Below are 23,559 nucleotides of genomic sequence, written 5' to 3'. Positions count from 1 at the left end.
AAAACAAATGCTTATCCAGATAACTACTTTAGTGGGATACACTTATTGTACGGTTAAGATAATAGACGATTAATATTGAACCTGAAAAAGTAAAGCCACAAGCTGCAATATCGGTGCTAGTAAAAATCGAATTATCAGACACGTGCTGGTTGAAAGCACACTAACAGTTGGTATTGGAGGTCGACCGATTAATCGGAATGGCAGATTAATTGGGGCCGATTTCAAGTTCATAACAATCGGAAATCTGTATTTTTGGACACCGATTTGGACGATTTCTTTTTACACCTTTATTTAACAAGGCAAGTCAGTTAAGAACACATTCTTATTTTCAATGACAGCCTAGGAACGGTGGGTTAACTGCCTTGTTCAGGGGCAGAACCACAGATTTTTACCTTGTCAGCTCGGGGGATTCAATCTTGCAACCTTACAGTTACCTAGTCCAACGCTCTAACCACCTGCCTCTCATTGCACTCCACGAGGAGCCTGCCTGTTACGCGAACGCAGTAAGCCAAGGTAAGTTGCTAGCTAGCATTAAACTCATCTTATAAAAATCAATCAATCATAATCACTAGTTAAACTAGTAATATCATCAACCATGTGTAGTTATCTAGTGTGTCCTGCGTTGCATTTAATCGATGCGGTGCATATTCATGAAAAAGGACTGTCCTTGCTCCAATGTGTACCTAACCATAAACATCAATGCCTTTTCTTAAAATCAATACACAGAAGTATATATTTTTAAACCTGCATATTTAGCTAAAATAAATCCAGGTTAGCTGGCAATATTAACCAGGTGAAATTGTGTCACTTCTCTTGCGTTCATTGCACGCAGAGTCTGTGTATATGCAACAGTTTATGCCGCCTGGCTCGTTGCGAACTAATTTGCCCAAATTTTACGTAATTATAACATTGAAGGTTGCACAATGTAACAGGAATATTTAGACTTAGGGATGCCACCCGTTAGATAAAATACCGAACGGTTCCGTATTTCACTGAAATAATAAACGTTTTGTTTTCGAAATTATAGTTTCCGGATTCGACCATATTAAATGACCAAAGGCTGGCATTTCTGTGTGTTATTATGTTACAATTAAGTCTATGATTTGATATTTGATAGAGCAGTCTGACTGAGCGGTGGTAGGCAGCAGCAGGCTCGTAAGCATTCATTCAATCAGCACTTTCGTGGGTTTTGCCAGCAGCTCTTCGCTGGTGTAACCAATGTGAAATGGCTAGCTAGTTAGCGGGGTGCGCGCTAATAGCGTTTCAAACGTCACTCGCTCTGAGACTTGGTTCTACACCTGCATTGCTTGCTGTTTGGGGTTTTAGGCTGGGTTTCTGTACAGCACTGAGAAAGCAGCTGATGTAAGAAGGGCTATATAAATACATGTGATTTGATTTGAGTAGTTGTTCCCCTTGCTCTGCAAGGGCTGCGTATTTTATGGAGCGATGGGTAGCGATGCTTCGAGGGTGGCTGTTGTCGATGTGTTCCCAGTTCGGAAGCTATACTGTTACACTGGCAATACTAAAGTGCCTATAAGAACAACCAATAGTCAAAGGTATATGAAATACAAATGTGTGTATAGAGAGAAAGTCCTATAAATACTATATGAACTACAACCTAAAACCTCTTACCTTGGAATATTGAAGTCTCATGTTAAAAGGAACCACCAGCTTTCATATGTTCTCATGTTCTGAGCAAGGAACTGAAACGTTAGCTTTCTTACATGGCACATATTGCACTTTTACTTTCTTCTCCAACACTTTGTTTTTGCATTATTTAAACCAAATTGAAAATGTTTCATTATTTATTTGAGGCTAAATAGATTTTTATTGATGTATTATATTAAGTTAAAATAAGTGTTCATTCAGTATTGTTGTAATTGTCATTATTACAAAAAATACATTCTAATAATAATCCCCAAAATATTGGCCGATTAAAATCGGTATCGGCTTTTTTTTGAGGTCCTCCAATAATCGGTATCGGCGTTGAAAAATCATAATCGGTCGACCTCTAGTTGGTATGGTATGATCCAATGATATCGCAAGTATCCAGAGTGGCATTGAATCTAACCCGACAACTTTGACCAGTTCCCACCTCAAAGAACTTCTGGATGACGTAGTTGCCAAACACGTCTGTCATCAGCTGGTAGGCTGCTTGCAGGATCTCCCCAAACACCATCTGTCTCTCTGCTGGGGTGGCCCTCTCCAGCTTCTGTTGGATGAACCTGGACACAGGGGGGGAAGCAAGAGAAAGAAAAGGAGGAAGAGGAGTTAAGAGCAACCTGAGCATTACAGTGATAAGTGTTGTTTTTCAACAGCATGATTGGAGGGCATAATATGCCGCAGAGGTTGTGTGAGTCTATGTACCACTGTGTGTGCATGCGGCGTGAGAAAATGCATGTTCATTTTATGTGAGTGAGCTTGTGTACGTGAGAGAGACTTCGTGTGTGTGTGTGTGGTGTGAGAAAACAAGTTCATAGTATGTGAGACTGTGTCCATTCAGCCGTGCGTCTATTCGTCACCCACCTGGAGCCGTGCTGATCCTGGGAGAACTCCACCATGTGGCCGGGCAGGTCACGCAGCTGCAGGTTGGGGAAGCGGTTGTTGCGGAAGTCCTCCAGCAGGCGGCTGCGCCCGCTGGGCATGACGTCTGAGCGGCTGTAGCGGGGCCGAGATGGCGGGAACAGCTGGCTGCTGGAGCTGAACAGGCTGGAGGTGCCCCCCGCACTGCGGTACTTGGCCTCCGCGCCGGGCGCCGCCGAGATGTAACGCCCGCTACCGTTCGTCAGGCCGCCTGGAGGTTGGGAATACCGGGAGGAAACAAAGGATGAGGGGGTGTTGCCATAGAGATAGAATTTCGACCCTCAGTACGTACCTTGAATGGGAATTCCCCATCTGGTCACTATTTCTATGCGTGTCTAGCCATCCACTTAGAGTGGTGTTGAGTAAAGTGAACTAGACAGATTATATGTGAGAGAGACATCTCCATATGGTGCAAAACAATTTCATCTTTTGAAGAGTGACTGACAGGGTGGCGACAAAACTTAATTGTGTATCACTGCATGAAGTTTTCTATCTGCTTGCCCATCTTATGTTCATGTCTATGCTCTCCAACGCATTTATTACACCTGGTCTTACCCAGGTGAAGACTGGAGGAGGAGCCATGAGAGGAGGGCAGAGAGGGTGGGGGTGTGAGGGGGGAGTGGCCCGGTGTTAGGCCAATGGGACTGGGCGAGGAGTAGCCCAGGCTGTTGTAGAAGGGCTGACCAATGGGGGTGAGGCTGCTACCACCTCCACGCTTGTACAGGTCCGAGTTGGCCAGCAGGGAGTCCCGGCGAGAGACACTGCTGCTGGTGGAGCTCGACACTATGGGAGAGAGAGATGAAGACAGGGAAATAATGAGATGGGAGAGAAAAAGAGGACAGCAGGGCATCCAAAGAGGGGGGTACAGAATCTTTAGAAAATGCAATTAATTCTCAAGAGTGCATGACATCACATCTTATGTATGCTTTTTGCCATATATATATATATATATATTTTTTTTTTTACACCTTTATTTAACCAGGTAGGCAAGTTGAGAACAAGTTCTCATTTACAATTGCGACCTGGCCAAGATAAAGCAAAGCAGTTCGACAGATAAAACGACACAGAGTTACACATGGAGTAAAAACAAACATACAGTCAATAATGCAGTATAAACAAGTCTATATACAATGTGAGCAAATGAGGTGAGAAGGGAGGTAAAGGCAAAAAAGGCCATGATGGCAAAGTAAATACAATATAGCAAGTAAAATACTGGAATGGTAGTTTTGCAATGGAAGAATGTGCAAAGTAGAAATAAAAAATAATGGGGTGCAAAGGAGCAAAATAAATAAATAAATAAAAATTAAATACAGTTGGGAAAGAGGTAGTTGTTTGGGCTAAATTATAGGTGGGCTATGTACAGGTGCAGTAATCTGTGAGCTGCTCTGACAGTTGGTGCTTAAAGCTAGTGAGGGAGATAAGTGTTTCCAGTTTCAGAGATTTTTGTAGTTCGTTCCAGTCATTGGCAGCAGAGAACTGGAAGGAGAGGCGGCCAAAGAAAGAATTGGTTTTGGGGGTGACTAGAGAGATATACCTGCTGGAGCGTGTGCTACAGGTGGGAGATGCTATGGTGACCAGCGAGCTGAGATAAGGGGGGACTTTACCTAGCAGGGTCTTGTAGATGACATGGAGCCAGTGGGTTTGGCGACGAGTATGAAGCGAGGGCCAGCCAACGAGAGCGTACAGGTCGCAATGGTGGGTAGTATATGGGGCTTTGGTGATAAAACGGATTGCACTGTTAGACTGCATCCAATTTGTTGAGTAGGGTATTGGAGGCTATTTTGTAAATGACATCGCCAAAGTCGAGGATTGGTAGGATGGTCAGTTTTACAAGGGTATGTTTGGCAGCATGAGTGAAGGATGCTTTGTTGCGAAATAGGAAGCCAATTCTAGATTTAACTTTGGATTGGAGATGTTTGATATGGGTCTGGAAGGAGAGTTTACAGTCTAACCAGACACCTAAGTATTTGTAGTTGTCCACGTATTCTAAGTCAGAGCCGTCCAGAGTAGTGATGTTGGACAGGCGGGTAGGTGCAGGTAGCGATCGGTTGAAGAGCATGCATTTAGTTTTACTTGTATTTAAGAGCAATTGGAGGCCACGGAAGGAGAGTTGTATGGCATTGAAGCTTGCCTGGAGGGTTGTTAACACAGTGTCCAAAGAAGGGCCGGAAGTATACAGAATGGTGTCGTCTGCGTAGAGGTGGATCAGGGACTCACCAGCAGCAAGAGCGACCTCATTGATGTATACAGAGAAGAGAGTCGGTCCAAGAATTGAACCCTGTGGCACCCCCATAGAGACTGCCAGAGGTCCAGACAGCAGACCCTCCGATTTGACACACTGAACTCTATCAGAGAAGTAGTTGGTGAACCAGGCGAGGTAATCATTTGAGAAACCAAGGCTGTCGAGTCTGCCGATGAGGATATGGTGATTGACAGAGTCGAAAGCCTTGGCCAGATCAATGAATACGGCTGCACAGTAATGTTTCTTATCGATGGCGGTTAAGATATCGTTTAGGACCTTGAGCGTGGCTGAGGTGCACCCATGACCAGCTCTGAAACCGGATTGCATAGCAGAGAAGGTATGGTGAGATTCGAAATGGTCGGTAATCTGTTTGTTGACTTGGCTTTCGAAGACCTTAGAAAGGCACGGTAGGATAGATATAGTTCTGTAGCAGTTTGGGTCAAGAGTGTCCCCCCCTTTGAAGAGGGGGATGACCGCAGCTGCTTTCCAATCTTTGGGAATCTCAGACGACACGAAAGAGAGGTTGAACAGGCTAGTAATAGGGGTGGCAACAATTTCGGCAGATAATTTTAGAAAGAAAGGGTCCAGATTGTCTAGCCCGGCTGATTTGTAGGGGTCCAGATTTTGCAGCTCTTTCAGAACATCAGCTGAATGGATTTGGGAGAAGGAGAAATGGGGAAGGCTTGGGCGAGTTGCTGTTGGGGGTGCAGTGCTGTTGTCCGGGGTAGGAGTAGCCAGGTGGAAAGCATGGCCAGCCGTAGAAAAATGCTTATTGAAATTCTCAATTATGGTGGATTTATCAGTGGTGACAGTGTTTCCTATCTTCAGTGCAGTGGGCAGCTGGGAGGAGGTGTTCTTATTCTCCATGGACTTTACAGTGTCCCAGAACTTTTTTGAGTTAGTGTTGCAGGAAGCAAATTTCTGCTTGAAAAAGCTAGCCTTGGCTTTTCTAACTGCCTGTGTATAATGATTTCTAGCTTCCCTGAACAGCTGCATATCACGGGGGCTGTTCGATGCTAATGCAGAACGCCATAGGATGTTTTTGTGTTGGTTAAGGGCAGTCAGGTCTGGGGAGAACCAAGGGCTATATCTGTTCCTGGTTCTAAATTTCTTAAATGGGGCATGTTTATTTAAGATGGTTAGGAAGGCATTTAAAAAAAAAAAAAAACTATGAACAATGAACCTGAAGGTTCCTTCTCCACTAACCTGAGGAGCCGAAGCCTCCGAGCGCCGAGCCCAGGCCCACACCCAGGGAGCCGCCGGCACCGCTGAATCCTAGAGACGAGGTGGGCGGTGGAGCCTGGGAGGTGTGTGAGAACAGGGAGCTGCTCTGGGAGCTGGCCGGCACCGACCCAGAGCCGTAGAAGGAGCTGGAGGGTAGGCCCTGGTTCTGCTGCTGCTGGGGCTGCTGCTGGGGTTGGGACATGGAGCGGTACAGGCCGTTGGGCTGGGGGCCTGACATGTTGTTGCCCGAGCCGGACGCTGACGCCGCAGCCGCTATATAGACAGAGGGGAGAAAGAGGGATGGAAAGAAAAACCAGGTCACCACGGTTCAGTATGGTGCCTATTTGGAGTAGACATGGGGTGGGGTGAGCACTATTAAAACTGCTGGATAGCCCTGTTGGTATGAGCAATTCATCCACGTCATTGTAAGATTGAGATTCGATTATAAAGCCTTGCTCAACTTTCACAAGCAAAGTACAGTAATATTATGTTCAAACTATCAACATGGCGCTCATTCCACTAGCTGCTAAGCCGCCTCCCATTAGGAGAACACTGGGCCAGACAACCCGTGGTACTCACCAGCCTGCGCTGCGGCCTGTGGGTTGATGAGGAGCGGGGTTTGGACCAGGCGGACGGGCCCTCCCAGACCACCGCGGGCCCCAGGGGCCATCACCAGGGTTCCGTTCTGGTCGTAGTAAGCGGCGGGGGCCAGCATCTGGTAACCTGGGTGGGCAGGAGACAGACAAACTGAGGGGAAACACACTGTGAAAACCAGCCTGGCGAGTGCGTGTTTGGTCTATGAAGTTGCGTGTGGTCTACGAAAGGGCTGAAGACGTGTTATCTTACTGCACCAGAATCAGAAGGGAAAGGCAGTTTGAAAGAGTGTGTACACAAACGTATTTCAGAGGGAATATGAGACAAGCGTTCATATGAAATTACACCCCCCCCCCCACTAAAGCACTACACAGACCTGTTAAGCCTGTTAGAAGGGGCTAAAGGGAAACCTCAACATGCCTTGGAAGGCTTCAAAGCATAGATGCACATAATGCTGAGAGTCAGTATAATATATTCACATGCTACTCGTCACCTCTCACCCCTTGGGTAAACTCCAGACCTGTACACGACTGGCTGTGTTGTACTTTTCACACTACCGCACCGACCCAAACCAAACGCTGACATTGTCCTTTTTTCCTGCAATTATGTGGCTGCTTAACCAGGCCTGCTCAGTAGAGCTTGGTTTGGCTCAGTAGTGTTCAAATCAAATTTTATTTGCGCCGAATACACATGCGCCGAATACAACCTTACAGTGAAATGCTTACTTACAAGCCCTTAACCAACAACGCAATAAAGAAAACCAACAAATAAATAAAGAGCATCAGTAAAGCAATGCTATTGTTACCAGGGGGTACAGGTACAGAGTCTATGTGCGGGGGCACCGGTTAGTCGAGGTAATTTGTAAATGTAGGTAAAAACCTGTGTGTGCTCAACTAACACTACTCAGTCACTGACCTGGCATACCAGCGTAGGCGAGGGCAGGGTTGGCGGCGGCAGCTGCTGCCAGAGACTCCTGCTGGCTCTGCTGGCCCTGACCAGGGGTGAGAGGGCGCTGGTTGTTCCCGGGGCGCATCACCTGGAGAGAGAGAGAGAGAGGGAGAGAGAGAGAGAAGATCAAGGGGTTACACCACAACCGCACTTAAAATGACTTGAGTCATCTGAGGGAAAATGTACAAGATAAATCATGGTCACTTCCAATACACCTTCGGCTATAACGCTTAACCCTTAAATGAATTCTCTAGTTAGCTGCTGTTAATTGGCGAAATGGCTGCTGTTAATTGGTGAAATGCCTACCTGTTGCTGTCCTGGCCCCGGTCCTTGATTGGATCCCTGCTGGTTAGCGTTGTGACTGGCAGCCTGTTGCTGGAAGAGGTTGGCAGGGTACACGCCCCAAGGAACACCATAGTACTGGGGAGGAACCACTGTAGGCCCTAAGGGAAGGGAGTCCTCAGTTACTACTACCAAACCTGTGGTATGAACTTGCAATTCAATTTTATACAGAAGATTATACACTCACGAAGCAGTAAAGCAGCTTTTGATGACAGTACCCACTCAGAGTGAAAGAGGTGCTATGTATGAATACAGTTTGTGTGTGTGTGTGCTAACCGGCAAGTGTAGCTGCTGCGGCCAGTCCTGCAGCGGTGTAAGGGTCGGTTCCGGGGGGTCCAGTGTTGATGATGTATGGGTTTGGCACGAACGCGGGAGCAAGGCCGGCTGGAGAAAACCTCCAGTTAGCAGTGTGTCCAAATCGAATAACACATCATCCGATATCAAATTGCCGTCAAAACCACAACTACATATATATATATATATATATTTTTTTTAAGTATGGCATTCAGGACATTTTTACATACAAAACATTCAGACGTAATACTACACCAATGAAAGGTATTACTACCCAATCTGGCACAAATATGTGTGTGCGCAGTTTGGAGCCAAATAATGAATAAATCCACAGTACATTACTGTATATAGTAATCAAAACTACAATCATAATTTAGGGGGTGCTTGTATTGTTGCCGGGCAGCAGCCAGGGTAGAACCTACCAAGGTGTTGTTGCCGGGCAGCAGCCAGGGTAGAACATCTAGAACCTACCAAGGTGTTGTTGCCGGGCAGCAGCCAGGGTAGAACATCTAGAACCTACCAAGGTGTTGTTGCCGGGCAGCAGCCAGGGTAGAACATCTAGAACCTACCAAGGTGTTGTTGCCGGGCAGCAGCCAGGGTAGAACATCTAGAACCTACCAAGGTGTTGTTGCCGGGCAGCAGCCAGGGTAGAACATCTAGAACCTACCAAGGTGTTGTTGCTGGGCAGCAGCCAGGGCATACTGTTGCTGCTGGGCAGCAGTGAGCTGCTGGACAGTCAGATGGTTGGACCTCTGGAACAACTGGACAACAAACGGAACAAGTTAGACACATTAATACCCAAGCTTCCACTACTCTCAGGGACAGGGAAGCAAACTGGTAAGGACCCAAAAAGGTGACAAACTACTTGCACAGAAACATGCATTTCAGATTTTTTAAATTACACACATTTGATCAATCTCAATATTCCTAACTATCCAAACCACAATAAACTTTATTGTCCTGGGGTTGGGGGCTTTGGACTCTTTGGTCTGGGGTTAAAGTTACAGTACGTAACTTTTTGGAAGAGTCGACACAAAGAAAAGTGAGTTATAGATCTGTCACTCATTCAAAGCAAGTCCAAGAAGCAGATCCTCAAGGTAGATGGATTATTTTAAATATGTTATTGGACAATAAACAGATATGGCTTATTAACCTATACGAATAATGATGATCCAAGCTTCTTTGAAAATATAAGAATTTAACACTAGACTCTATTATTATGGTGGGAGATTTTAATACGGTCTTATATAGCTCTATGGACCGGAAAGGAAATCACACTACAAACTATCACCCTCAGGCACTTAAGGAAATCATGAATGTCATGGATATATTGGAATTAGTGGATATATGGAGACTTAAATACCCTGACCTAGTAAGATATACTTGGCGGAGGCTTAATCAAGCTAGTCGTCTTGACTACTTTCTTATGCCATTCTCTCTGGCACCAAATGTTTTAAAAGTGTTGATAGGGGACAGAATGCGGTCGGATCATCACATAATTTACATATATATTACTCTTACAGATTTTCCACATGGGCGAGGATATTGGAAATTTAACCAAAGCCTACTAGATGATAAATTGTTTAGAACTAGGACAGATTAATTTATAACTGACTTTTTCAGACATAACATTAGGTACAGCCAATCTTATTGTATGGGACACTTTTAAATGTGCCTTTAGAGGCCATGCAATTCAGTACTCATCTATAAAACAAAAGCAATTTAGATCAAAAGAGTCCATATTAACAAAGGAAATGGAAGGACTAACAGTACAGTTACGATAGCAATAAAAACTGTACCATAGAGGCACAGAATAAGTTAGAGGAAAAACAAAAAGAAATGGAGGAAGTTATTCCAGAAAGATCCAGTGTAATATACTATACAAAAAAATAAAGCGAACTGGATGGAATATGGGGGGAAAAAAACATACACCAAATTATTTTTCAATCTTCAATATAGAAATGCTACCCCCAAAAAATGTTAAAATTAAAACTTGTAACAAATGGAGTCGTGCACGATTCACCAAATTATATTTTGAAAGAGGAAGTACTTAAGGATATATTTGTGTTTCAGGCTCCTCCATCTCCACTAACTGAAACTAATTGTATGGATTTTTTCCCTAATAATATTGTAAAATTAACATCTGTACAGAAAGACTCATGTGAAGGCCAAATTACAGAGGAGGAACTACTTGATGCAATTGGGGCCTTTAAGGATGGATAAACTCAAAAAACTTTTGATATACTCAAAGGACCATTATTAGCATGTTTTAACCACTCATATATAGATGGTAGATTATCAGACAAGCAACAAGAAGGTCTGATATCATTATTACTGAAACAGGACCCAAGTGGTATATATAAAGATCCAGTACATTAAAAAAATTGGAGACCTCCTACACTTCAGTGTTGTGATGGTTTGCTTTATCTTGGCCAGGTCGCAATTGCAAATGAGAACTTCTAAACTAGCCTACCTGGTTAAATAAAATAAATGTTAAAAAAAACTTAAAAAACATTGCACACCAGGAAGAGAGTTGTGTTCGGCTAGCAGTGTTTCTTTCTGCAGTGGTGTTTGCAAATCGATTGATAGAAATCCTTATGATATCATTCTGTAAGGTAGACCAACTTTGCAGTCAACATTTAATTGGGAAGTTTTTTGGGGGAAAGCCACTAGATTATGCAGACATTAAAGTCATGCTAACTGGCTACACAACACAGAGGTGCACAGAAACAGGCGGTACTTCAGAAAGTTGCAGGAAATAAGAATCACTGATGCATTGTTTGTCGGGTTCACCAAGGGCTCATGAAAAGGGTTGTACCAAAATGTTTGATGTATTAGAAAAATGTATTACGCTTATGTTTTATTAATAGAAGGAGAGGGGTTATAAGACCCCTCCCTCACATGTATAGGGTCCTTGACTACAGATAAAATAAAACAAATTAAAATATATATAGATATATATATATATACACACACACACACACACACACACACACACACACACACATATATATAGTTTTATAATTGTTCCACAGTTGTTTCCTTGCTCTCTTATAATGTGTGACAGACAGAACTCTGCAGGGGAGTGTGGGAGATAAGAGACTACTCAGACATTCCACAATAAATCAACTTTAGGGAGGTGACATTTATTGCTTAGCTTTTAGATAAACACTGAAACTCTTATGTTTGTATAGCTATGGATGCAGGGTTTTGGTCTCAGGAGTAAAAAGGTAATGACGTAGTCAGTGACATCACTAAGGTGGGACTTCAGTTTAATAAAACAACTTGAGACCTTTTGTTTGATGCAGAACGTACTCAGAAACATGTGTGCTATGTTCCTGTTTGTCAACTTTTGTCTGCAATTGCATTAAAAGTTTTTGAATGATTTAATTAAAGATAGCCATTATGCTAATTTCATCAATGAACCAATGATTGACAAGGACGAAGAAGAAACAACCCCTAACATGTTCATGAATTGTGAGAAACTACTGCAACATAACTTATTTTCTAATAAGTTCAACACTTAACTTTCTGTGCTCAGTCAATGATTGATCCCCACCCACCTAGTCCCTCATTACTACTTCCTGGTTCAACCCACCTGCTGCTGGGAGTTGTAGTCAAACAGGCCGACGGGGGTGCCGGAGGAGTCTACCTGGATCTGGTTGCCGGCGTAGTCGAACTGGAGTGACTCCACACCCTGCTGCTGCTCCATGTTGCCCATGTTCTGGGCCTCCTGGCTCTGGAAGTCCTCCTGCTGCTGGGGCTTGTTCTGGGGCTGCATGGTCTGGTGCTGGAGGTGGTGTTGCTGATGCTGGTGCTGGTGCTGCTGGACCATCATCTCCAGCCCGGCCTGGCCGGGGCCCATCCTCTCCACCGCCTCGGTGGGGGAGGCCTGGCGACTTCCTGGGGTGGGACTGGAGAAGGGGGGGGCGACGGGAGCAGTACATGTGACGATATGGTCTTTGAGACTTTGTTCACAACTATCTCCCTGCAAAGTCTCAGACAGACTGCCTTACAAATCGGTTGCTCTTTGAAGCAAAAGGATTCAAATGTCTAAATCGGCATAATTCAAATAACTTCATTTTCCAAAATGGGCTCTATGTGCGGTGACGGATTGGTAAATAAAATCTCAATGATAATTTCATGGCCCCCCATTCACCCCCCAATAACCACTAAAAATGTCCCATACTTGAAGTCTTTGCAGTCTCTGTCCATGCCATTGAGCAGGCCTCTCCCATTGGCCTTAGCCGCATCACTCTCCTCTCCCACTTTCATTTCTGGGCTCTTGTCCTCTTCAAACGGGGACGTCTGATCTTGGGCGTTACCTTTCTCCCTCCCGTCCGGGTCAGCGTCCCCGCCACCCTACAAAAGCAAAAATAAATCAAACATTCAGAAGGCTTGTTCCTCCAAACAGACGCAACGCTCCATCAGAGAACAAGAGGCTAGGCCCTAAGCAATAAGAATTTGATGTTGCATTTCTGGAATAACTCTAGACCTGACAATTTTTGTATCACTACTGAAGCCGATGTAGATCTTCTGTTGGTTCTGAGTGGGTTGGTGTAAAGGGCAGAGAGCGAAAGAGACCTTGGCAGAAAGACTTACGTAGCCACCGTTCCTGTAGCGGCCATCCATCTTGTCCCCGGGGGAGGAGCTCAGGACGTACTCCACCATGCTCACGCCCAGGCCACCGCCCTCAGAGCGAGGGGAGAGCACGGAGTTGGCGTCGCCGTTCCCATGGAAACCCTGTCCGGGTCGTCGCTGCACCATGATTGGTTGGGACACAGAGTGATCTGCTCAGAGGAAAAGAATAGACAGCCAGGAAGGTGAGACATGGAGATTTTCCTGGGTCAATGCAGACAACCCTTCTCAAAGAATAGGAGTTTCAGCAGATTTAAAACAAAATAAAAAAGCTATTTGCATGGTCTTCATGGTACCAGTTCAACTATGTATTATCTCTACGCACTAAAATGTTACACTATGCCTTTATGCATAGAAGGAAACTTTGATTTTGGGTTGAATTGGCCATTTTGTTAAAAGCACCATTAATTCTGAGCAAATAGAATTTTATAAAACAAGTAACTTAAGGGTAACTAAAAGTAATCCCCAGAAGTAATTATTCATCACGAGAGGGCCATAAACAATAACTAAACTCAGCAAAAAAGAATCCTTTTTTCAGGGCCCTGTCTAAGATATTTCGTAAAAATCCAACTAACTAAACAGATCTTCATTGTAAAGGGTTTAAACACTGTTTCCATGCTTGTTCAATGAACCATAAATTCATGAACATGCACGTTGCTCGTTAAGACACGAACAGCTTACAGACGGTAGGCAATTAAGATCACAGTTATGAAAACTTACACCCCTAAAGAGGCCTGTCTACTGACTCTGAAAAACACCAAAAGAAAGATGCCCAGGGTCCCTGCTCATCTGCGTGAATGTGCCTTAGGCATGAGGATTGCAGATGTGGCCAGGGAAATAAATTGCAATGTCCGTACAGTAAGACGCCTAAGACAGCGCTATAGGGAGACAGGACAAACAGCTGATCGTCCTCGCAGTGGCAGACCACGTGTAACACCTGCACAGGATCGGTACATCTGAACATCACACCTGCGGGACAGGTACAGGATGGCAACAACAACTGCCCAAGTTACACTAGGAACGCACAATCCCTCCATCAGTGCTCAGACTGTTCGTAATAGGCTGAGAGAGGCTGGACAGAGGGCTCGTAGGCCTGTTGTAAGGAAGGTCCTCACCAGACATCACCATCAACAACGTCACCTATAAGCACAAACCCACCGTCGCTGGCAAAAAGTGCTCTTCGTTGGCCATGGCAACGAACATTCCTGACATTCCTGTCTTGCAGGAAATCACGCACAGAACGAGCTGTATAGCTGGTGGCATTGTCATGCTGGAGGGTCATGTCAGAATGAGCCTGCAGGAAGGGTACCACATGAGGGAGGAGGATGTCTCCCCTGTAACCACAGCGTTGTCATGGCAGGCAATCTCAACAAGCGTAGTCCGATGATGCTGTGACACTTCCCCAGACCATGGCGGACCCTCCACCTCGATCCCGCTCCAGAGTACAGGCCTCGGTGTAACGCTCATTCCGTCGATGATAAACGCGAATCTGACCATCACCCCTGGTGAGACAAAACCGCGACTCGTCAAAGAGCACTTTTTGCCAGTCCTGTCTGGTCCAGCGACGGTGGGGTTGTGCGCATAGGTGACGTTGTTGCCGGATCTCAATCCCATAGAGCACGCCTTGAACTTGTTGGATCGGAGGGTGAGGGCTAGGGCCATTCCCCCCAGAAATGTCCGGGAACTTGCAGGTGCCTTGGTGGAAGAGTGGGGTAAAATCTCACAGCAAGAACTGGCAAATCTGGTGCAGTTCATGAGGAGATGCACTGCAGTACTTAATGCAGCTGGTGGCCACACCAGATACGGACTGTTACTTTTGACCTCCCCCCTTTGTTCAGGGACACATTATTCCATTTCTGGAACTTGTTCAGTTTGTCTCAGTTGTTGAATCTTGTTATGTTCATACAAATATATATTATTTTTATTAAAATATTTTCCTATCCTATCTAACTATTAAAAGTTTGAAATGACTAGTATGCTTTAAAAAAATAAAATGCAACATGTAAACAGTTGGTCCCGAGTTGCATGACAAAAAGCTTATTCTCTCTCAAGTTTTGTGCACATATTTGCTTACGTCCCTGTTAGTGAGCATTTCTCCTTTGCCAGGACAATCCATCCACCCACCTGACAGGTGTGGCATATCAACATATCAAGTTGATTAAACAGCATGATCATTTCACAGGTGCACTATGTGCTGGGGAAAATAAAAGGCCACTCTAAAATGTGAAGTTGTCACACAACACAATGCCAGTCCCCAGCTTTGAGGGAGTGTATAATTGGCATGCTGATTACAGGAATGTCCACCAGAGCTGTTGCCAGATAATATAAATGTTCATTTCTCTACCATAAGCCGTCTCCCATGTCGTTTTAGAGAATTTGGCAGTATGTCCAACCGGCCTCACAACCGCATACCACGTGTGACCACGCCAGCCCAGGACCTCCACATCTGGCTTATTCACCTGAAGGATCGCCTGAGACCAGTCACCCGGACAGCTGATGAAACTATGGGTTGGCACAACTGAAGAATATTAGGGAAGCTCATCTGCATGCCTGTCGTCCTCACCAGTGTCTTAACCTGACTGCAGAGCGGCGTCGTAACAGACTTCAGTGGGCAAATGCTCACCTTTGATTGCCACAATGGAGAAGTGTGCTCTTCACGGATGAAACCCGATTTCAACTGTACCGGGCAGATGCTTCCTGCAGGAATGTCTACCAGAGCTGTTGCCAGAGAATTTAATGTTACTTTCTCTACTATAAGCGCCTCCAACTTAGTTTTAGAGAATTTGGAAGTACATCCAACAGGTCTCATAACCACAGACCACCTGCATTTTGTCGTCTGGGCAAGTGGTTTACTGATGTCAACGTTGTGAACGGAGTGCCCCATGGTGGCGGTGGGACTATGGTATGGGCAGGCATAAGCCAAGGGCAATTAACAAAATTGGGACAATTTGAATGCAGAGATTCTGTGACGAAATCATGAGGCCTATTGTCGTGCCATTCATCCACCGCCATCACCTCATGTTTCAGCATGACAATGCACAGCCCCAAGTATGCAAAGGAGTTGTGTCGCACTGCGTGAGGCAAATGGTGGGGACACCAGATACTGACCGCTTCTGATCCACGCCCATATTCTTTTTAAGGTATGTGACTAACGGATGCATTGTCTGTATTCCCCAGTCATGTGAAACCCATAGATTAGGGCCTAACGAATTAATTTCAATTGACTGATTTCCTCATATGAACTGTAACTTAGTAAAATTCTTCATTTTTGCATGTTGCATTTATATTTTTGTTCAGTGTTGGATAACCAAATAATAAAGTGACCAACTACAAGACTTCACCTTCCTTATAACTGTAAAATTCACATTTGTATGTTTAATGTTAGAATTTGGGGGGGCATATTTTCTAAAGGTCTTTTGATCAAAATGTCGCTGTTCACATCTCAGAGCTGTAGCGTGGCTACCTGAACTTGTTAGGAACTAGCCTTTCATCTCATATCAATCTTATCAGTCTGACAAACAAACGATGCTTTAAAAAAAAATGTATCTGTGAATTTTGAGATTAATGGCTATAAATCGATCTCAGTGTGCTACAGCGATGAAGCCACACTCTCCTGCTGTGCTATGATGTAAGGATTGCAGGCATGTGCTTTGCCAGTGCTTGTGACATAGGGTTCAGCCAGGAGTTGGACAGTCGAAGAGCGAAAGAAATGGTAGGAGGGCCATCCCAGCTTCAAGTGGTTTCAGATTTCACATCCTACTTCACACCGGCTCAAATATACTATGGTGTCAGTAGGAACCAGCCAATTGGATATAGTGTCCATAAAAATATCAGTCGGAACCAGTACAAGAACCATGCAGATCCCCTAAACAGACATTACATCCAAGAAGTTAAAGCTGAAATGTCACTTTTTGGGTGACTGACCAAATTCACATAGGTGTGCGTGTTATAGATCTGTCATTCTCATTGAAAGCGGGACTAAGAAGCGGTAGATCTGGTCAATGTTTGCCATTTCTCTGCTTCCGCTCTTAAGTTTTGCTTTTGCAAAATTCCACACACACTATATATTTATATAGAGATTTTTGTTAGTGCTCAGAAAACCTGGGGGGGATAAAACCAACCGGCGACAGTTGGGGAACCCTGCTCTACACAACAGTATACTGTTTTGTCACATAAAAACAGAAATGATGATAACTATTAGAATTTTAGCAGCCAGGAAATTGCGGAGCGATTTCTGCATAGTGCCTCTAAGAATGTATGCATATGGGGGAGCCAAGGGGTTGATAAAAATAAAAATGGTTCTCAAAAAGCCCCGAGGGTTAAACAAACAAACAAGCAGAGGCATAGAAAACCACTCACGAGAAGATCCCCAAGCATTCTCCCGCCATTCCTCTCCAAGGAGCATCCCTTTCCTTCCATCCTTGGACAAGTCATCCGAATCCCACAGTTTTTTTGCTGGCAGGAGCTGTAAAGAGAAGGCAAAATGGCTACTTGGACAGTCTCGACATTCTGGGTCACCGTGGGAAACTTCAATGGAAGATGTAGCACAGAATCTATCCTAGTTTTAAAGGGAGGAAATGTGAGATGTTGTGGTGGATCTCAACCTACCTCACTCATGCCCCTGGACTCCAAAGCAAGGGCTTGAAAACCATAGTTCATCTCATCCACAGTTCGAACCTGATAAAAATAATAATTTGGCTTCAGTCAGAGCACATACACAATTCAACCTGGCAAAAATGGTATCCTCATTCATGGTACGCTAGTTCTGGACATCATATTGAAATTGGAGCAACACAAATTGATGCAAACTCCAGCCACACTTACGAGGTTGTCCTATACAACAAAGACTATTATGAGGCTAAATAAATTACCATGTTCACTAAAAAGTAATAAAAATCCTACTACTGTATGGGTTGATAAAGCATAGAATGAGTTACAAATCTGAATTCTATCCTTAGATAGAGATCACTGACAGAGACCCCCCCCTCCCTCTTTACACAGACACATACTTCCCAAGTCAATTGTTGTTGTCGTCAACAGGCTGGGTGTTTACTGGGAATGGAACATATCCTTCAAACTTTCACGTGCAACTTTGAAAATTAGTTTAACAAGCCATTAGAATGAACCACTAGGATATTTGACAGGCTAATGCTTGCTACAATGAATATTTGTTGAAAGTGATTTCTATGAAACAGAAGCAAGTGTAGCTTTCTAAAGAGTGGGAAATCTTTGGCTGGTGCAATTTATGTCATGCTCTGGACTGAAACGGCAAGGGTCTCTTGTGGTAAAGTAGTTTCTAGAAAGTATAAGATCTGCTTCATTCAAATATTTTATTATCAAACAGGAAGCTTGTAGCCAAGTAGTTTGGCTCTGGCAAAACCATTGTACCTGGTCAACGTGGTTGCCGTCTCCAGTGGGCCAACGGTGCTTGCTGGAGGTGCAACCTCCCAGCTGCTCCCCAGGCTGCCTCTGGAAGAAGTAGCCCACTGTGGCATCATCCTGAGAGCGCCCACTTAGTGGAGGCTGTGGGGTACCTGGGATGGGGTTGGGTCCCTGCAGACGGTGTGGCCCTCCGGGACCCTGACCTGCAACCCCCATGGCAGCCAGGGATCCCCCTCCGTGAACTCTGACGCCCCCGGCTTCAGGAGCACCGTTTGTGTGCAGCATCCCGCCTCGTGTCTCCTGCCAGGCCACGTCATTCATACCTAGGATGCTGCATGGAACGCTCATTCCACGGGGAAACCTTTGGAGGGGGAAATAACAGAACATGTGTGAGTAGAGTTGCTTTACATTGCATATGGATAGCACTTATCAAACGTAATGTATATACATTAACCTGAGGTTTCTGATATCGAATGTATTTGTATTTATTAGGGATCCCCCATGCATGCTTATTGAACCAACCACACACATATACACAGTCTTTCTTTGGTCCCTAAGAGAGTTTCCTTGCTTTGTTTCATAAGTTACAATAACATTTGTAAATTGACACACTGAAAGGTCGGTAGAACTTCAGCATAAAGCACTAGCAGCTAGTGTCAATCTAAGGTAACAATCTTCTCTGGGGACATTACCTGCCCTTCCTTTGATTTGGCTACCTAGCTTGCTAGTTAAGTAGCTAGCTATTACATTAATACACTTGAGCTCGTTGCTAGCTAGCTAACATAAACTAATACATATTCAGTGTCCGAAAATCCGTGTAATACGCAATTTGGCCTTCTTAGCGAAACTAGGTAACATCAACCGCTAACATGGTCAAATTTAACTAGCTAGCTATAGACAGTGGAAACCAATCTCTTGATAATAATCAAAACAATGTTAGGTAACGTTAGATGGATAACGTTAACTAGCTCTCCATCTAGCCTAGCTAAATTAGCTAGCTTGCTAAATAACTTGTTAGCGTAGCCAATCGAACAATGAATGTCTGCCCACCGAATGCTCAACTCTTCGGTGTCGGGTGTGTTTCGACATATTACAGGCAGCATGTAGCTAGCTAGTTAACGTACTGTACTTCGTTGGATTAGTTTGGCTAGTTTAAAAGAAAAAACTTTTCTGAATGTTAGTTATCATGCGAAATGTATACATTCGCCAACTTACGTTTCCTGGCAACATAACATAGAGATAGTTAACGATTTCTCTGTTCCGGACAACGGGCTAGTTCACTGGAAAAACAACCGTTCGTGAACTACGTTAGCTAGCTATCATTAGCGGTTAGCTACCTGACGTTAGTTAGCTAGCTATACTGACAGAAGCCAAGTTAGCTAGCTAGCGTTAACAGTTCACATGTAAATCCAGCGTCAATGTTGAATTTGTTAAATGAACTAATTTAACTAGCTAGTCAGATAACTAGATGTGTTGATGCTACCATGGCTAGCTAGGCAGATTAAGGAAGGCCTCTTACCTTTTCAGTTTGATAATAAAAATAAATAAAATACCCCCCCAAAATTACTAGCTAGCTATTGTAGTTAAATAAGTGCATACAATAAAAACATAGCTCTCCGTTGTTCACACGCCGCTGAACAGTTGTAATCAAACGTTTTTAACCGAGCGAACCATACAAATGCCGTCTGGTGAGCTGCATTAACAAAACACCATTGCTGCTGGGTAACTACACACTCACTAACAACATGGCCCCCCTCCAAGTTCCAGAGGGGCCTTACCCGCTAAACAAAAGGGGGAAATTCTCAACGACCACGGCAATAATCCACGTTTAAAATAGTGAGAATACGTACAACATCGCATTATAGACATTTAGAAGATACTCACGCGCTGTCTTTTCGGTAGAAGAGCGATGCTTGTACAAAATTTCTGGGGTATAAATGTATATTGTTTTGTATCCGTGGAGATCGGTGTTTTAATGATTTGGGATTGAACATGCAATATATAGGAGTTTGACTATATCACGCTAGTGTCCTCCTTGCAGCCTATTATGCATATTGTACGTTAATTAGACCCGCGCATAGTACGTAAATTAAACCCGCTATTTGCAATTATAATACAATATAAAATAATACCCAATAATACCCAATTCTCAATTGTTGACATGTGGTAGCATATGCATGATTTATCCGTATCAATAAAAGTATTCTAGGGAGTCGGTTCAGTAAATGCTGATCAATATTTTTCATGGTGGTCAATGATTGTTATAATTCTATAGGTGTAACTAAAATCGAAGAAGACACACGTTCCTATGCTTCTATCTCTATGTAAATGAGAGAGGGGGGTTGTGAGGAGCATAGATCTGCCTGTGCTAAGGCCCTGAACAAAAAAAAACGTGGCCTATGGAATTGTTATCTTGGGAGTTGATGGCCAGTTAAAATATTTTAGTATCAGTATGGTCGAAGCCTTTTCTGCCCACGGTACTATAGCCTATTGTAGTCTACAGTTTAGGACAGTACCTGTGTGTTTGACAGAAGGATAAACTAGTGGCATATGCCCATGTCAAATGATTTTTCATAAATTAAATTATGTGATTATGAATTATGAAACATTTATTGAAACTTTTTTTATGGTGTTTGAAATATCCGAAAATCATATTGCCAAATTAGTTGAGCTCTGATTTTATAGAGCTGATCCCAGGTCCGTGTCTGGGCGAGACATGATCCTCGTGGTACGACCCTCCTCTACCGACAAAGCAGGTCTGGGATCCAATCACCTCCTTCTTTCGAAATAATGATCTCACCGCCCTACTTCCGATTGGATTGCTATATTAGGAAAGCACCCATGCTCTTTATAAAGGAAGCGCTTGACAGGGAGCAAATAGTTGAGAAATATCGAATCCAGCGGAGAAACGCAGACGGCTTACGTTCAGGGAAGTTTAACCAGGCTCGTACCATAATTTGACTTCTTAGCTAACACAGACAGTTTATACGTCATATTTGTTTAACAGTTAGGATCAAGGGAAAGTATCGGTTAAGAGAAGCAAATGGCAGAGATACGAAAAAAGCTAGTCGTAGTCGGCGACGGCGCCTGTGGAAAGACCTGCTTGCTGATTGTGTTCAGCAAAGACGAGTTTCCTGAGGTCTATGTGCCAACTGTATTTGACAACTATGTGGCCGACATTGAAGTGGACACCAAGCAAGTCCAACTAGCACTGTGGGACACGGCTGGACAAGAGGACTACGATCGCCTTCGGCCGCTATCCTATCCGGACACTGATGTCATCCTGATGTGCTTTTCCGTGGACAGCCCGGACTCCCTCGAAAACATCCCCGAGAAATGGGTGCCAGAGGTAAAGCACTTTTGTCCCAACGTGCCCATTATTTTAGTTGCCAACAAAAGAGACTTGCGCAACGACGAGAATGTTAGGAGCGAGCTGTCCAGAATGAAACAGGAACCAGTGAAAACAGAGGACGGGCGCGCCATGGCCATGCGCATTGGTGCATATGACTATTTGGAGTGTTCTGCTAAAACGAAGGATGGTATTCGGGAGGTGTTCGACACTGCGACACGTGCTTCTTTACAGAAGAGATCAAAACCCTCCAGCGGTTGTGTGAACTGCTGTCTGTTGTTGTGAATGAACAGCTAACGTGAGCAATAATGTCTCTTACGTTAATATACGGCTGCCAACACCACCAAGACCTGTTGTCATTGTGCTTGAAAAGATGCATGACCAAGTCTGTCTCCCATTAGGCTAAAGACTTTCTTTTGAGCCGGTAGCCATGAGAAATGTAATAATCCTCAGATTGTGGATCATCTTGATCTATTTACCTGATCCCTCAATTGACGCGAATACATACTCTAATACAAGTAGCCAACAACTGACACTCCATGCGATTCTAATTGACTGAATAAATTCATTTGCCAAGCATTCCGGATGCTGCCTGAAATGATGCTGTAGCCTTTGAGGATATTGTTCCAAGGAGCCTACTTGAGTGTCTGGTGTCAAGGCTTGTTGACATGCAACCAGTTAGTCACGAAACGTGGTGATGCCTTAAACTCCACGCACATTTACATGGACAAAAACCTACACTTCCCTTGTCTGTCACGAATATTGAGTACAATTTATATTTCAACTTAATCTGCCGATTGTGAGTGGTGTTGGTCCTTTAGCTGGTCGACATTTGAGACAAAATATCGACATTTGAGACAAAGGCATGTGCACAAGACCGAAGTACATGCACGTGACATATGCACGATAACTGGTGTTTACATGGTTTTGTACATGTGCCAGGTGATAGAAATTTCAACTAAGGTATCAGCACTCTAAAAAGTCTAACTATTTGCCTCAAATTCCAAGCAGCTGAAGGACCAACCACACAGGCAACCGGTAGAATAAATTCCAAGTTAATTTATTCAACATTCTGGCATGTAAGGAACATTTCCATGATTGTTTGTTATGTTTGTTGTTGCTCTCCTAATGTTTTTAAAAGGCTGTTCATCCTGCCGTGTGCATCATTGCATTAACATGACCGGGATACCACTGCAGCACTGTAAAGCATGAATGCTATTATTTCACATACTGTATATGGTGGAGTTTCAAAAAAGATACCCATAGTGCAATATTTTGTCTTAGTTTCAAGTTTGTCAGTTTTATATTGTTTTATGTTTTTAAATAATAAAGATATGATTAGAATGTGTATAGCCTACTGCCAATGGAATTGTATTTGTATGGCCTGCTGCTGTGGATGTAAACTGTAAATGCACATGGGAAAACCTAATTATTTGACTTTTTGCATAATTATCTGTCCCACATGGGAAATTTCATAGTGGATCAGAATATAAATAATTAACTCAAGTCAGGAATTTTAAGGTCACCATTACAGGGACATTAAAATGTGAAAAGGATCTCTCACCCCTGACTTATGGGTATGGTGTTGTTCAGGGTCACAAAGCAATCCACTTATGTAATGCAGCTATAGCTTATTGATAGCAGCAGTTAACCCACAGCCTGCATATTTTCACACTCTCACAGCCTTGTTTTGGATAAATAGCATCACAATTCAGGACAACACAAACTACCTCTGATGCAGAAATGGGTTAGGTGGTATGGAAAGCTATTTTAACAGCTATTATAATAAATAATACAGTAAATATATATTGGAAATTAGAATTACAGCACAAGCGGATGACATGAGGACAGAACACAAAGGCACTGTTGTAATATGGGGGGACTGGGCGAAAAGGTAGACTGGGAGACTGCTTTCCATCACAACCCAACCACACACAATTGACTGGAAGCACTGGTAGGCCTG

At 43.9% G+C, this 23,559-nt stretch overlaps 2 protein-coding genes across 10 annotated transcripts in view; one reads left to right on the top strand and one right to left on the bottom strand.

Moving 5' to 3' along the window:
* LOC109900549 (pumilio homolog 2) overlaps positions 1-20,654 on the bottom strand; it is a 31,734-nt gene extending 11,080 nt beyond the window's left edge. The window contains exons 1-16 of one of the 9 annotated variants that reach the window (XM_031836939.1): positions 20,132-20,654; positions 18,254-18,608; positions 17,474-17,542; positions 17,225-17,330; positions 12,830-13,017; positions 12,417-12,589; positions 11,826-12,141; positions 8,895-8,988; positions 8,210-8,317; positions 7,898-8,034; positions 7,559-7,679; positions 6,629-6,796; positions 6,032-6,322; positions 3,139-3,366; positions 2,527-2,794; positions 2,096-2,225 (exon numbers count right to left, since the gene is read on the bottom strand). In XM_031836939.1, the coding sequence (XP_031692799.1) occupies positions 2,096-2,225; positions 2,527-2,794; positions 3,139-3,366; positions 6,032-6,322; positions 6,629-6,796; positions 7,559-7,679; positions 7,898-8,034; positions 8,210-8,317; positions 8,895-8,988; positions 11,826-12,141; positions 12,417-12,589; positions 12,830-13,017; positions 17,225-17,330; positions 17,474-17,542; positions 18,254-18,608; positions 20,132-20,241 (2,862 nt within the window). In that variant the 5' untranslated portion in view covers positions 20,242-20,654. Of the gene's footprint in view, positions 1-2,095; positions 2,226-2,526; positions 2,795-3,138; positions 3,367-6,031; positions 6,323-6,628; positions 6,797-7,558; positions 7,680-7,897; positions 8,035-8,209; positions 8,318-8,894; positions 8,989-11,825; positions 12,142-12,416; positions 12,590-12,829; positions 13,018-17,224; positions 17,331-17,473; positions 17,543-18,253; positions 18,609-19,766; positions 20,011-20,131 lie in introns of those variants that run through there. The other 8 variants (XM_031836940.1, XM_031836937.1, XM_031836934.1 and 5 more) reach the window with 8 other exon arrangements.
* A 438-nt stretch (positions 20,655-21,092) lies between these two features.
* LOC109900548 (rho-related GTP-binding protein RhoB) lies at positions 21,093-23,025 on the top strand. The gene has a single exon (XM_020496207.2). It carries the CDS (start codon positions 21,291-21,293, stop codon positions 21,879-21,881), a length of 591 nt encoding a protein of 196 aa, XP_020351796.1. The 5' UTR covers positions 21,093-21,290; the 3' UTR covers positions 21,882-23,025.
* The last annotated feature ends 534 nt before the right edge of the window (positions 23,026-23,559 follow it).

This window comes from Oncorhynchus kisutch, linkage group LG12 (assembly GCF_002021735.2).
Source record: "Oncorhynchus kisutch isolate 150728-3 linkage group LG12, Okis_V2, whole genome shotgun sequence".
In the NCBI taxonomy this organism is placed as follows: Eukaryota; Metazoa; Chordata; class Actinopteri; order Salmoniformes; family Salmonidae; genus Oncorhynchus; species Oncorhynchus kisutch.
This window is presented reverse-complemented; position numbering and strand designations above follow the sequence as displayed.

What these genes read in the sequence shown, in the direction of transcription:
- LOC109900548 (XM_020496207.2), top strand. Translation starts at nt 21,291, where the DNA reads ATGGCAGAGATACGAAAAAAGCTAGTCGTAGTCGGCGACGGCGCCTGT.